At 39.8% G+C, this 16,527-nt stretch overlaps 1 protein-coding gene across 1 annotated transcript; it reads left to right on the top strand.

Annotated features, from left to right (window-relative positions):
• Window positions 1–1,008: 1,008 nt before the first annotated feature.
• LOC147886909 (mediator of RNA polymerase II transcription subunit) lies at window positions 1,009–6,473 on the top strand. The gene is made up of 5 exons (XM_087394567.1): window positions 1,009–1,319; window positions 4,835–4,934; window positions 5,040–5,097; window positions 5,242–5,598; window positions 5,698–6,473. The coding sequence occupies exons 1-5, from the start codon at window positions 1,284–1,286 to the stop codon at window positions 5,795–5,797; spliced, it is 651 nt and encodes a 216-aa protein (XP_087250693.1). The 5' UTR covers window positions 1,009–1,283; the 3' UTR covers window positions 5,798–6,473.
• The last annotated feature ends 10,054 nt before the right edge of the window (window positions 6,474–16,527 follow it).

Here is a 16,527-nt window from a genome sequence, read left to right as displayed (position 1 = left end):
CAACAATGACTGGAACATGCTACTATGTGCAACAACCTAAGATAATAAAAGTTGTTTTCTGAGAGAAATACAAAGGTCAAGGGAAGGAAAAACTTTTAGACTTTGAGAATACAAAAAATCTAAAGATATTTTGGGATGTAGTGGAGATTTCTGGCAAGCAAAGCCTGTCAAAGATGCATGGGTCTTTAAAACAAACGAAAAGACTTTGGACTCCATGGCAAACATATATTGGCAAACCAAGGTCAAATGTTACGAGTGCAAAACAATAATGAGGCAAAGAGATAATGCATTCGTGGAAGCTTTGAACTCATTTAGGAAATCTACCCACACATAACAACAAAATGACTTCATAAATAACAAATGCGTACACCCACCACCATAAGACAATACATTTCCTCACCTCTTTTTCATCAACAGTGAAATGAACAAACACAATGACTCTATCCTTCAAATTGCACAAGGCAAGAGTTACGTGTTGCAAGTGATATACGAATATTAGAGACCACACCTCACAACAAGAAAATATTGGAAGACTCAAAAGCAACAAATGGGTTGAGAACATGTATATAAATAAAGGAGGGAATGCTCATTGAGGTATGCTCAGGAAACATTAACCAACATGATGGCCTAGTGAATGGAGCAGATGGCATTTTCAAAACAATGACAACATGTGGGGCAAAAGACATAATTTGGATACCAGAGATAGGACTAAAAACAAGGGAAGAAAACAAACATGCTTACAAACAGACATTTGACCAGGAAACAATTTTCAATTCGAACCCGCTACTACAGTAAGAACAATACACAAAGTGCAAGGGCTCACCATGGAGCAAGTGGCCTTCTCTCCCAAAGGCGTACGTGTGCATGGGCTTGCATACACTGCCCTCTCAGAGCGAAGAAAATTGAGAACCTTCACTAGCTCCACCCACAACTCTGAGAGAATTTCAATGTTGAAAAGGACGTACAAAAAGGTTGAACACCACATACGATAGAAGACATTAAGAGAATTGAACTTCGTCTCCCAATATTACCCTTCCATCTAATTACATTTCAATATTCCTTCATTACATTGCTATTACCCTTCCATCTAATTACATTTTAATATACCGGATCGCCACCTTGTTTAGTGCCAGTTCCTTTCCTCTAATAAGGCATAATTCGGAGCTTTACCTGTAGTAGCCATGGAGTGCATCGTACAAGGCATCATCGAAGTTCAGGTTGACAATACATCGGCGTCACTAGACGAACAATTAAGATAATTCGGAGCTTTACCTGTGGCAGCTATGGAGTGCATCGTACAAGGCATCATCGAAGTTCAGGTTGGCGTTTATTAACTATCACACTCAGTGAGAAACCCAAAGGGCCAAGAATAGGCCTTCCCTGCCTAGCCCCTACTTGGTATGAACATAACTTTGTTAGGACAGGTTGCCTATCCTATTTGGAAGCCTCATTCCCGTCCTGCGGACCGGCGGAACCTTCGTTTCTGTGTCGCATCGGAAACAAGCCAAGAATTTTGGACCAGTGCGCTTAGGGTTCCGAGATTACACGTGTCAAGACTCATTATCGATCAATGATTGTATGTGCTGATTTTCTGTTTTAGACATCGAAGTCTAAGACAGATCCGACACTTCCATGCAGCTTGCAGTTCCACCGCAAGCTGCATGGATGCCTCTGTTTTTTTATATCGTGTTTCAATATTATGTTAATAAAGTCAAAAATTGCCCCAACTATTTGGTGAAATATAGTAACGTTTCATAACATATGGCGTTAGTCCAGCGACAGTGACTGGGTTCTATGCCTGCGCAACAAGCATGTAATGCTAGATGCCATGCTATATGGTCATGCTTGTGGGCAGGTGAAAATCATGACAGTGCTACCATGACATCATGCTTCTGCAGCTTGAGGGCATCCGATATCTATAATACATACAGCTAATATATACATATTCTTGGTGACTTATCCGTATCTAAAGCTACCCTATTTAAATTAATCACCGGGAAAAGTGTGCACCGTTCAATGGATCAAGAACCTCTTTTAAGGGCTTCAGGAGCAGTTGTTGCTTGGGGCCGTGTTTTGAAAAGTTCTCTTAAATGCTAGCTACCCTTCATTTATGAAGCCTTGGCAGAAATTTAGCATGAAGAAATGTATGCTCCAGTACACCTGTGAGTATGCTTTTGGATATAATGTGCACATGTTGTCACATGTATTGTCTCCATGCTGACCTCAGGCTATGTAAGGTGCAGTAAAGAAGAGTTTAGAGGTACACCTTTGTGTGCATGCATCAATTCAGAGGGACATTTGCCATATGCTCCACTTGTGAGCCCCCAAATGAGGACATCGGGGCAGGACACCTGCAAAGGGTAGATAGGGCTGCACCTTGCTGTGGCTGTATGAATGTTGGGGCCATGTGCTCTACTTGTGAGCCCCCAAATGAGGATATTGGGGCAGGACACCTGCAACAAGCAAAGGGTAGATACGGCTGCCAAGTGGACATGTGTTAGAGATGCCACGTGGGGGGCTCTGAGACAGGAGAGGGCAGCCATCTGGTTTTCTCAAGTGCAGCACCTTACCGTGGCTGTATGAAAGGCCCCGCCATGTGGGCCGTGTGGCCCACGCATGGGGGCAGGCTGAACAGCCTTTTATAGGCCAGCAACAAGGTGACAAATTTGGTTCAAAGCAGGGAGGTCGGTGGGTCCTGGAATGGGTTGACTAATCTGGCATGCCATTTGGTCTAGGTTGCAGGGTACATCCAAAGCAGTTTCGACTATGAGAAAGGTTCTGAAACAGCCCCTTCTTCTCTAAATCTGCCTTTGGCACCCAAGATGCATTGTTGGACCATGACTTATCTATGAAATCAAATGCTGTCTCCCAAGCAAGGGGATCATGCATACTCGCCAAAAAAGCCGATAGACATCCCAATTGATCTACATGTTAGAAGCGACAGAAAGCAATGGCTGTCTCATAGATAGGCTTCTATGTCACTCGCCATGTGCTACACCAAGAGGTTGTCCCCCAAGGGCAACCACAAGGACTTTTCTCTAACACACTAAAAAGTAATCTATATCCTCACACACTACAAAACAAGAGTAAAGATAAGGTGCCAAAGGGCTACCCTAGCACACTGAGTGAGACATTGAAATCAATTCCTACAAACAATGGCACGTTTCCAGATGGAGAAAGCTAGAACTTTTTGTGTTTCCGGTGAAAAAGACTGCTATTTATTACGTATGAAAGAAAAAGAGCAATGCACCCAGGGTGCAACTACATCATGCATAGCATGAAAAATGTAGTGGCATTTTCAGCCACAATCCTGTTTTGTTTCAGGATTTGCTTACATTTAGATATTTCAGTGGCACTTCAGTGGGAGACGGCAGTAGCAGCTCTTAACCAGAAGGATAGGTGAAGCAAATGGAGATTGAATTGGCTGTATAAAACCTGCAGCTCTTGGACTTGTTTAACCACTTCTTTTCTCTCATATTAAGAAAGTCTATATGGAACATTATTTACTGGTTGGAGTTGGGCTCCAACTCAATAGCATGATCAACTTCACTACGAGGAAAGCCCCTCAACTCACTACAGTTTATTTTTTTGTTGATTATGAGCAGAATATTTATATTGGCTCTTTTTGAAAGGCAAACATGTATGGGAAGGCATCTAATGTTGGAAAAAGTCCGTATGAGGAAGTTGTAGACTCTTCAGCAGGCTACAGTTTTGATACATCGCAATTTACATGGTTTAATTGTTTGGATGGTGAAAGAATGATCAGAAGATCAAGGAAAAGCACTTTGGACTGATTTTTATGCTTGGATTCTCGTGTCGAACTCTAAAATGCAGGTTTGAGGCCTATAATGGCAGATTTTGACAGATTGAGATGAAGACAAAAGCTATAGAGAATTGAGAGATGGTTCAAAGTCGTCTTATTGATTATTTCAGATTTCACATCATTTGATAGATATGGGTCTCCAAAGTTTTAGTGTTCAAAAAAGAAAAGGAAAAAAAAGGAACTTGTTAAATCAAGACAATGGTTTATTTTTGAAAAGCCGGTCTAGATTTCAAAAAGTAGATTCACATTGGAAAAAGACAGATATACGTCCTTTAATATCAAACCAAATTTAAACTTCAAATTGCAAACTTTAGTAGGGAGCTCTTGTAGAGGGATTTGCCAAAAAAGCATCTCTTTGGTGTAGCAACCTAAAATAAAGTTGAGAAAGGTAATGACACAAATGGCACACATCTACCTAGCCATAAAAGAAAAAAAAACCAACACATGCACGCACACGTGCACTCACACACACACACACACACACACATATAGATATGAGAGAGAGAGAGAGAGAGATGTTGAGGAGCATCATGTGCACATGATGTAAATATGCACCGACACTCAGAGAGTGCTAAAATAGCACTAGGATTTGCTAGCCCTAATTCTAAACCTAAATAGTCATGGAAAGTTGTATATATTCATTCTTTCCAACTAATACCAAGTCTACAGTTAGTCACTTGTGTACATGCTCCTAAAGGCCACTCTGTGATTACAATCATGATATTTAAAAGCCTCATGTGTCTGAAATAGTAGAAGGCTACATAAAGGGATTGTGAAATGGTTTGCAAGATTGGACCCTCCTTGACAGTTTTTACTTTTTATATACTAGCAGAGGATGCCATGAGATAATGCATTAATGCTGATGTTCACTTTCTGTATCAGTTGTTGGATAAGCATCTGGTGCTTTCTATTCCTTTGAAATTATGAACAGTGATGGAAAGGATAAAGTGGGAGGTGCATTCTATTCGAGCAAGACTTGTAAGCTGAAAAATTGTCAGTTTTTTTGCACAGCATATAGAAGCCTTGGAAGTGTTGTTGCAAGGTCTTTGTGGAAGCCGACGACAGGTTGTGAAAGTCCACGAGCTGTGTCTTAAAAGTGGGCATAATCTAGGTTTGTACATGGTTTCCCATTCCTAGATTACATTCTTTGTGTTAATCTGCATATTTCGCTTATCATACTCTTTGTCTTGAAAGTTCGTTTTGGATTGTGATGTAGGACAAGTATCATCGGAGCTGCACCTCCTGTGTGATTTAGCGCAGCCAGAGCCTAATTGGTACTTGCATTGTCCAATCGGTTTTATGCTGTGAGAGGACAAGTGTAGTTTTAAATATGGGAAAATGGGGACTTTTTCAGTTAGAAGCCTAATAAATATGTGTTTTGGTAAGATTTACAAGGAGATTGATGAATTTTGATTCAGGACAGTAAGGCATGTTGGCGGTCCCATGCGGGGTGCTGGTGCTGATCAGTTGCCTGCGTTGGTTCGGAGTATCTTGGAGTGCAAAATAAGTAACAATGCACTGCGTTTCTTTTATGCTTTGGGCTATAAGTTGGATTTCGAGTTACTGCAGATTGGCTTTAAGTTTCAGTTTCACAGGGTTGTGCCAATCACAGTGTCGGTAACATCTATTTGTAAAATCCCAAAGTTGCATGCAATTGATGAAGCAGTACCAGTTACGCCAGGGATCCAAATAGTGGAAATTACTGCTCCAGCATCTACAGACAACTACACTGAAGTTGTCGCAGCAATTGCATCATTTGCTGAATACTTGGCTCCGTATGCTCTCTCTCCTCTTCTAATCGTGCATCCATTTAGTTTCATCTGGAAGATTTTTTGTTGTGAAGGGATGTTGAGTATACTCTTGATGATGTGCAGCCTTTTACACTTGTCGAAGCCTGGTGTTCTCACTGGTGTTGTTCCAACAGCATCTTCAGCAGCTGCTTCTCTCACCTCGCGGGCAACTAAAGTGCCATAATACTTCAAAGACTGGGAAGGCAATCCTTAGCTTCCTGAATTTGATTATCGACTGGTGTTGAGTTGAGCAGGGCAGTGATTGTTGGGTATCATAAAATTGAGGACTTGGTGTAAACTTCTTATGTTTTGATATTCATGTGAAGTGCAGCAGGATATGGAATTAGCTCTTCATAATGACATGATGCATATCAAAGTTCCAGAGTAACAGAGCTTGTGAGACCTGCTAGAATTCTTTCAAATTTCTTGAGCTCAATCTTCAGTGTCTTAAAGAAAAACTTTACGCTGGCATTGGCCTTATTGCAGAATGAGTAGTGCAGATGCAACATTCTGCATAAGAAGGATTGTATGAGCTATTGATGGTCTGTCGGAATCATTTTAAATATCTAGAGAAAAAGTATTAATGTCATTAGGTTAAGACAGCAGGAACGGTTTTTAAAGGTCCCCTTTGGTTTCATCTTTCGATGTACATGGCCTATCAGGGGAAAAGATGCTGAGGTATGATTGATATCTCTAAGCATGTGATAAGACATCATAATTGATGTCACAGAAGCATCTAAGGCTGCAATGTGCATAGGAAAAAGAAAAGGAGAACCAGAACTGTCTGCTTTTAGTAATTTATGGGTGCTGTCTTGATGCCCACAGGTTTCCTATCATGAGTGTGAATCCTCTTCAAAGCACACTATTACCACTCATTTATAATGTCTATTTATATAATGGATTTGGCTACTTACACTTGAGCCCATTTTCCCCCACACACACACAAGCTCAACCCCATGGAAAGGATGTTCATGATTACACTATTCTAGACCACAAAATTGTCAAGGAAGTGAAGTCATGGAGAAGTTTCTTCACATGAATACAGTGCCAGGTTAATCCAATGCTTCCATCTATGATGAAATCACATCACGATAAATAGGGTTGAATATGATGAAAGCTCATCCCCTCCCCCACAGCGGAAGCACAAGACCATAGTGGTAAACGGGATGCTAAGTAGACCCACACTAGTTGGAACGGTGTGTCGTTCTTTTGAATTTGTATTTATAAAGAGAAGGCGTTATGCTTGTTCTTACATTCTCTATGGATATTTTTAATAAAATGGAATCTTGGACGATTCTTGCATCACGAAGGTAATAGCTTCCAAGACTTAAGAAGCAGTAGGATGGATTAAGCAATCTTTCTTTTGAAAATAATCTCTCTTGAAACAAGCATCTTAGAAAGAAGCTTATTGATGAGCTAATCTTGATACTTGAGCAATAAAGCAAATTGAACATGAATTATAACTAAATCATGATGGACATGGAAAAATGTAATCCCCAAATGGTGTAGTATTATGTTTGTCCCTTGTAAATATATCCATGATCTAAGGGATCTCTTAGGATTAAGTTGGATGTACATGGTGAAATTGGTTGAAGCATAGTGATATTTAAAAAAATCGAGACTTGGGGGACGGGGGGGGGGGCGGGGAGAGAGAGAGAGAGAGCGCTTTAGGGGAATTTCAAACTCAAAAAGGGACTCTTGGATTAGGACCTTAAGATTTGTGATTAGCAAACTAGCCAATGGGAAGGCCAAGCATTAAAAGAATGGATGATTCGATATTGGCATCTCATTGGTGGAGATCTCCCTAAGAGAGAGAGAGAGAGAGAGAGAGAGAGAGAGCAATAGGGAAATTTCAGACTTAAAAAGGACTCTTGGATTAGGGCCTTAAGATTTGTGATTAGCAAACTAGACAATGAGAAGGCCGAGCATTAAAAGAATGGAGGATTCAATATTAGCATCTCATTGGTGGAGAGACCTCCCTTGGGATCCATTAGACTCATACGTGCCTCCCTCTTGCCCACACCACCATCTAGCAAACTAGACAATGAGATTAGGGCCTTAAGATTTGTGATTAGCAAACTAGACAATGAGAAGGCCGAGCATTAAAAGAATGGAGGATTCAATATTAGCATCTCATTGGTGGAGAGACCTCCCTTGGGATCCATTAGGCTCATACGTGCCTCCCTCTTGCCCACACCACCATCTAGATTATTTACTCACCTCCTTAACTTTTGGCTTGTCCCCCTATCATCCTCCCTCTTTCTTAGTGGGCCTCAAATTTTGTTTGTCTTTTTTTTTATAAAAATTCTCCAAAAGTATCTTGACCTAGCCAAACACCTCCGAGGAGTCCTCCCAAACTATCTTCCCCTCTTAACCTTTTGCTCTCAACCTCTTCCTCCTCTTAGCCTCCTCTCAACCTCCTCTTGGTCTCCTCTCAATCTCTTCCTTCTCTCAACCTCCTCTTGGTTGGCCTCATGCTCCCAACGTCTTCCTTCTCTCAACCTCTTTCTCTTTGATTGCTTCTATGATGATGAATCACTCCCCTTCCCCTAGACTAAATATATTACTTCAATCTTGCATGGGTCACATTTTAAAGGATGACAGTGATGTTTTGGATTGCTCAAGAGTTTAGGCTAATGTCCTAGTTATAATGCAACATTCTATAATAGGTCTATTCAAGGTTTCAAGAAAAGAAAGAGCAAAAAAAGAGCAGCATTCGAAGGGTTGCATTGTTGGGTTTTTAAATATAAAAAAGGACTCAAGGTGAAGGTTTAACATGTATACATGGCTTGAGATATGAACTTGGATCTTGCAAATAGGGCTTGCCTTCAAATTATATGTATCATTTACATTGCCATTTGTACATTATGGCACCTTCATTTGTCCATTCTAGTGTGTGTGTGTGTGTGTGTGTGTGGAGATTGAGAGAGTAGGAGGGAGAGAGATATGATAAAAGGGGTGTGTTACACACACACACACACACACACACATACATACAGAGCTAAAAGTAAATTTCATTCATGATCGAATATTAGATCTCATCTTCATCCTGAATGCATCTATAGAGAATGGATCATAAAGAGGACAATCTGGACGATCAAAGTTAGGAAGAGGAAGAGGACAGAGGCTTCCACATGCACCTATCTTTGAGATACTTGGAAGCATGCATTATAGAAAGAAGTGCTAGACTTTGTCTTGAGAACATTAACTCCCCAATATTTGAATGGAAAGCTTGAAATTTTTCCCGTGAGTGTCCAAGGATTGGGTTTTAACTTTGGTAGAAGGAAACATATCTACACAGTAACCAAACAATGATAAGCAAGATGTCAATGTGCCAATCTCTCTCTCTCTCTCTCTCTCTCTTTGGGTATGAGTTGATTCATGGCCTCCATTGTATATATTTATTGCTTCAAATCAACCTTCATCCACAAAACAAAGACCATGTGGGTATGCAAAGAGCTGGCAGAGGAATTTCTTGCTAATCTCTTATGTCCAAACGTGGAATGTTAGGAAAGGTTTCCAGAAGGGAGACCATTTTAGATGTGTAATTAGTATGGAAATTTAAGTAATAAGGTATCAAGTAGTGAGACAGTATTTCTTACATGAGAGTATGCTTATAGGAGTTGGAAAAATAATCATGGCACATGGATACCTATGGATTATGATGTAATGGACATAACAAAGGTAGATATACATATGTCAAATGGCAAAATCCAATGCCTTGAGGTCACAGATAGTTGAAGCTTGAATCACATCCAAGAATACATTGCTATCATCTTTGATGACTTGGACCTTTTCTTTACACTCAATGGAAAGATAGTAAGAAGGTGACTTGAAGCAACCTCATCAATGCTTGATTAATTGAAGCCTTCTTTTACCTTGGCCATTCATACTTTGATTGGATAAATTTAATAGATTTTGAAGTGTGACAACATTTGTGAAGTGGACTAGACAATTTTTGGATTTCGTAGAATGAATTTATATTGTTTCTTGGTCTTTTTGAAATGTTGATTACCTAAGGAAAAATGTCATGATAAAATATTTTTAGGAATTTAAGTATCTAATCATGGTGATAATTTTAAAAATTGGTTCTTAAATTTGTAAGGAACAAGCTAATATATTTTATTACCTAAGTTTTATAAAATGTTCCTTTGGCTTTTTAAAGAGTTTTTTAAAGACTCAAGGGTCAACTAATAAAGGCCCTAGAACTAAGATAGCCTTCATTGCATTCATCACTTAGACATACCTTCTTCAACCCTAACTCATACCACCTTCCATAGACCTCCAATGGCCACACCCCATGAGGCATACCATAACTTCATGGTTTCTACTCATCATGCCAGTAGAGAGGAGGGCTCATATCAAAATTTTAATTGTGAGATAGATGTTATGGCGATAGCACAAATGCTACTGGTTTTAGACATAGGTTGCATAGAATTTGTAAAAAACTTGTTTTTGGGTTGATGTGCAAGTCTTGCTAGGTATGTTCGCTATGTGTTTGCAACATTTTCCATCTTGCTAATAGTTTTGCTCAGAGATTTACTATGTATTTTCTTAAGGTGTGTCCTTGGGTTCGGTCAGTTTGAGATTTGCAAGGTTTGTTGAGTTTAGATGTGCGTTTTTACTGAGAAACATTACTAAGTACCATTTCGGGTCACTAGGCTTGTTTTGTTAAGTGAGAGTGTGTCTCTCATATTCTTTTTTAGGATAAGGGATTGTGTACACCTTGAGGAGGTGCCTATAACTCAGAGAAAGCTCTAGAGCAGCCCAAGCACAGCTTGTAGGTGGCCAAGCAAAGAAGAGAAGCTCATGAACAACATAGTAGACTGTAATGTCTTGGAGGTAATGAACGATAGCTCCAACACCAATTTGAACAAGTGAAAGAGCTTGAAAGCTCTAGTTGTGGCTAGACTACAAAGGAGCGGGTGTAATGACTGCACATAGAAGTTCAAAGTAGCTCGAGTTATGGGCAAAGTTCGAACCTCAGAAGAGGTAGCTTGAATGGCAAAAGCAAAGCTTCAAGAGAACTTGGAAGGAAGTAACGACGACTTTGAGGAGTTGGTTTAGAGGAGAACTATGGCCAAACTACATACAAGATCAAAGCAGCCAATGTGAAGAGAGCTAAAATAATCATGATATAGCAAGGAGCTTGGACACAAATAGTAGGAGCAGAGGCGGCCAAGCAAGGAGGAAGGAGCTTGGAGTTAGCGACATGCTTGGAGACCAAGCATAAAGCAGCTCATGAAGGAGAGGTTGCAAGGGAGAGAGGAGTGAAGCTTGGAAGTGAAATAAAGGAGGGATAAGCTTAGGGCAAAGGTGATGGAGAAGCTTGAGACAAAGAACGTGGTGGGTGAAGAGACAAAATTATGCAATTGTGGTTGAATCGTGGAGGGTGGCACTTCAAAGGTCTTTTCATCAAGATTGAGACCTAAACTATTTTGAGGGCACCTTAGGCCCCCTCTATCATCCTAAAGTTCTCTCTCTTCCACTAGCCCTCTCATACACCATTTCAACTTTGTGCAATAGAATGTGATTTGGGCATTTGGGCAAGCCCAAACCCCCATATAGCTTTCTATTGTACACTCTTTCAAAGCCCCCTCAAATGTATTTTCCAAGGCTCTTATCCCCTCCAAGTTCTCTTTCACACTCTATAGTGCACTAGAAAGTGTGTTTTAAGTTTTCTACAATAGAAAGCAATTTCATTAATTGGGAAGGTTTCAAACCTCCAAATCACTTTGTATAGCACACTTCCTCCATAGTGTCCCAAACTTCACAGAAGCATAACATTTTTCTCAACACTCAAAATTCATATATTTTTGAATCAAAACAAAGAGCACATAAGGTCTTTTCAGTTCATTGCTCATTTTGAAATTTTAATAAACTTTGTGGGAAGTGGAATTATAACTCCGAGTATGAGTGCTTGAGTCATCCCTACAATGACATCCATGGGAGAATTTTGTGTGCCAGACACCCTAGTGTTTGATGGCAATAAATTTCACATTTGGAAATGCGGAATCAAGAATCTCTTGGTCATTCAAAAGTTGTGGGAATTTATTGATAGAAAAGTGTCAGCTCCAACACAAAATGCCCCACAAGCATAGAAGGATGCCTATGCTGAGATGCTTTGGAATGGAAGATCCAAAGTTTGTTGAAAAGATATTCTAGAGTTTACCCGCCATCCTATGAGAGCCTTGGGGTATCTAGCAAGTCAAATGAGCTAATAAGACTTTGGATCGAAGAGGAGGATCAAGAAAAGGCTTGAGGGATGACCAGGTTGAAGGCACACTAGTGGCAAAGATGTGCAATATGCAGTTCAAAGGCAAGAAGCCCCAGAGGAATGCACAAAATGGTTAAAGTTCTAAGTTTAAGCCTCAACAACACAAGAACAATAAAAGCCAATAGAGACAATACTATTTTGCTAAGCAAAATCCATCTGCAAAGAAAAAAATTAAGTGCTATGAATGTGGCAAATTGGGTCATATTGTTAAGAATTGTCATAGTAAGTCCAATGCTAGATAGGGAAACAATGGAAAGAAACCATGAAGGGCACATTAAACAAAAGTAGAGTATGCTTTTGATGGGAGAGAAAGGGATGATGCCTCAACATGGATGTGTTGTGTAATAACAAGATGTTGATTGTTGCAAACAAGTCATGCAGAGACCTGTGCAATAACAAGGATGTTGATTGTTGCAGGCAAGTCATACAAAAACCTTAGATATCTCAAGCACATCAAAATATGCATAGCATTGAGTGCATGAAAGAAAACTGTCCATGGCTTGAGGATAATGGATTTTGGTGCATCACAACACATATGTTGCAAAATAAATTGGTTCAAGACACTTGATCTAGTCAAGGGAGCCCCAAATGTTCATCTAGGAGACAATCATCTTGTTACAAAAATTAAAATTTGACATGCTCACAAATTCATAATTTACCAAAACCATAGAAACCAAGAACAAGTAAAAAAGTGGGGGAGAGAAGAGAAAGAGAGAGCGACACTGCATGGGGTCCAATCAATGCCCCTAGATGGTGGATCTTGCTTTCCATCTAGAGTATTCATAATTGTAATTCCAAAAAGCAAAGAGCCAATAATAGTACATCCAAAAGCATCCCTTGTCCACAATTAGAGGGATTTCTCAACATAGCTCCACAAGCTCAAAATATCACAAGGCTTGATATGCCCTCATCCACGATTAATAAAATAAATTAGCCCACAGCTTAGTATTCATTACTTTGTAATATGGCCCATGGCCTTTGGCAACCATTCAATACTTCAATCTATCCAAATCACCTTCACCATCTCCGTTCCTCGTTATCCAACTCAGCATCTATACTCAACCTACCAATTGTGTTAGTTATTATAATCAATTGATTAATCATCACACCAACTAATCCCAACACAATTGTACGCTTGATATATAGACATCAAAATACACACCTTGCGACCAATTGCAATACCACCAGCCAATTGCATTAGTTATTATAATCAATTGATTAATCATCACACCAACTAATCCCAACACAATTGTACGCTTGTTGATATATAGACATCAAAATACACACCTTGTGACCAATTGCAATACCACTAGTAGCACTAGCAATATTAGCATTAACATGGAATCACCCACAATACTAACCATCTAGCCTAGCAAAACACACATAGTTAGGCATCCCCAACTAAACCCCACAAAGCATCCCCATCGCATCCAATGCGCTCCTATGGAATACTTTGCCATAGTCACATTTGAGTAGAATAAAATAATTTCCATAGTAAGAAATATCAAAAATACAATTCCATAACACATTCACTTCCAACCAAAGGAATTGTTGACATACCAATTCAACTTCCAAATGGGAAGGTAAAGTTCATTTGTGATGCTCTTTATATGTGAGGACTTGCCATGAATCAAGTGTCAGTCATACAATGTGCTAATCTGAAGATTTGGACCATCTTTAAGGACAAGAAGGTGTTCTTGTTCACTTGAGAAGAGATCATTGGAAATGGATTAAGAGATGGAATTTTTACAAATTTCATTCACAAACCTTGGTTAGGATGTATGCATGCTTGCACATACAGATTCTCAGTTATGGCACCAAAGGTATGGGCACCTTAACTTTAGATCCATGCAGTTTCTTGCATGCAAGAACATGGTGAAAGGACTCCTCTTAGTGAAAAAGAGAGATTTGTGTGAAGTGTGCCTTTATGGGAAATAGCATAGGGAACCTTTTTCAACCTTGACTTTAGTGGAAAGATGACTTGGATGGAGAAATGGCTTTGGTGGAGAAACGACCACCAATTATCCCTTGTGGGCTTCATCCATGATGATTTCTCTTTTGTGCTAAAGGTGGATCCCTAGAGCAAGGTAGGGCTTTTTTTGAACAACTATGATGCCTGGTCCTCGGAGCAACAATTAACTAGCTAAACAATTCCTTCTTCCACCTGATGTTGTATGAAACAGTAACGAATATCAATGTGCTTTGACCTCTCATGATCTTTTAGATTCTTTGCCAATGCATGGCACTATAGTTTTCACAAAAGATCGTGGTAGCATGATCTTGGGCTACACCAAAATCCTATAAGAGCCTCCGATGCCATATTGCTTCACTTGCACACCATGCAAGAGATGTGTACTTAGCCTCTATTGTAGATAATGCCATAGTGGCTTGCTTCTTGCTTGACCAAGATACTCAACGAGTATATAACATAAACGTGTATCTTGAAATAGACTACAAAGCCCATCTTGCTTTGCTTTTGCATATGGGCTCTCTTTGACATATGTTAGCATATGGTTGGTTGGGCTGCTAAAGTACCTGAAAATCCACTTCCCCATTTCAATGGTGGACACACTGCTTTTCCATAAACTAGGTCAACAACCCTACTGCATAGCAAATATTAGGCCGTTTGATGTCATCTAGTAGATGAGCTTACCAACTGCCTTTTTTTGGTATAGTGTAGGATCTAAAAAATTTACACTATCCAATTTTAGCATGTTATGCCTGGTCTCAATCGGTGTACTCAAAGGTATGGCATCCAATATCCCAAACTACTCCACATAGAGTCAATATAACTTGTTTGTTGAAAATATGCCTTCCTCTATTTGTGCTATCTCAATAGCCAAAATATAATGCAACAATCCCAAATCATGCATGTGCTATCTCAACCCCCAAAATATAATGCAAAAATCCCATATCATGCATTTAAAACTGTCTCTGCAAAGATTGACCTTGACCTCCTTCATCAGCATGTTGTTGTTGCTTGAATCCTTCTTGTGTGAAATAAGTGTCAATCTTGCTATAAAAATCTCGTGGGACTTGCTTGAGGCTATAGAGTGCCTTTTTTTAGCTTGCACACCAAGTGCTCATATCCTTTCTCCACAAATCCTTGTGGTGCTGCATATAAACCTCTTCTTTTAGCTCTGCATTAAGAAAAGCAGATGTGACATCCATTTGATGCAAGTGTAATGCCATACTACAAGCAGAGAAAGAATAAGATGGATTGTTTTCATCCTTGTGTGACTAATGCACATGTCTCCTCGTAGTCAATACCCTCTTGCTGAGGATATCCTTTTGCCACCAATCTTGCCTTATACTTGTCTACACTCCTGTTAGCTTTCTACTTGACTTTGTAGACCAGCCAATGGCATTCTTTCCTTTAGGTGGTTCCACCAACTCCCAAACTTCATTTTTCAAAATGCCACCATACCCCTCTCCATGACACATTCCTTGGATTATACTGCCTCTCAAAATTTTGTAGGCTCTTTGACTGGAGACACACAACACCTATAGTCTATTTGCACCCTTCTAGGCTTCATATCTTTGACAATGTCCTCTGCCTCACCCACTAGCTTCTTTGCCCACCTTGGCATCTGCTTGGATGATGAGGCTTCTTGATCATGCTGAATAGGAGATGCATTATCCACTTGAGAATTTGTAGAAGGTCTAGGAGATACCTCCCATTTCATGAGTTTCTCCTACGCATGCTAGGTAGCATGTCATCAAATATTTTTATGGATGTCTGCAAATCTGCATCTCTAGTATTGTCAACCACTTGATTCTCTTCTCTTCCATCTGGTTCTAGATAACCATGATGGCAGTTACCTTGATTTACCCTCTCATCAAACCACACATTACGGGAAGCAAAAATTGTGTGTGCTACAGGGTTGTATAGCTTATAAGCTTTATGTTCCTCTGCATACCCAACCAAACTGCATTCCTTACTCTTAGCATCAAACTTACCTTTCTTATCCTTTGACATTGAGCATAAGCAATTGATCCAAATACTCTGAGATGCTAGACATTTGTCTTATGTCACTCTATGCTTCCTTTGGTGTCATATCATGTAAAGCATTTGTAGGGACCGATGGTTCAACAAATAAACTGTTGTGCAAAACTACTTCTACCCAAAACTTTTTAGGCATGTCTTTGTTTGCATCATACTCCTTGCACACTCAACAATGGTGCAGTTCTTCCTTTCCACTACTCAGTTTTGTAACTTTTTTTTAGGCAAGGAAAGTTCTCTGCATTTGACTAGTCTGAGCTTCTACCATGGTCTTGAACTCTTTGAACTTTGCAAGTAGTTCAGACGTCTTCTTCATGGTGTAGACAAATATCTTCCTTGGGTAGTCATGAATAAAAGTCATGAATAAATGTGACAAAATATTTGTTACCATCAAGTGATGGCTTATTGGTCATGTACTTGCTTGAAATATAAATATGTAGCAATTGTAATGGTCTCTTGGCTCTTTTGGCTTGAGCCTTGGGAAATGCTACCCTATGCTATTTCCCATAAAGGCATCCTTCACACAAATCACCCTCCTTCATCGAGGGAAGTCCTTTCACCATGTTCTTGTGTGCAAGAAACTGCATGGATCTGAAATTAAGGTGCCCATACCTTTGGTGCCATAGTTGAGAAT

This window comes from Dipteris shenzhenensis, chromosome 23, assembly GCF_047967505.1.
Source record: "Dipteris shenzhenensis isolate YYH24624 ecotype China chromosome 23, Dip_SZ_1.0, whole genome shotgun sequence".
NCBI classification, from domain to species: Eukaryota; Viridiplantae; Streptophyta; class Polypodiopsida; order Gleicheniales; family Dipteridaceae; genus Dipteris; species Dipteris shenzhenensis.
Note: the sequence above shows the minus strand (reverse complement) of the source record. Positions and strands in the feature narration are given on the sequence as shown.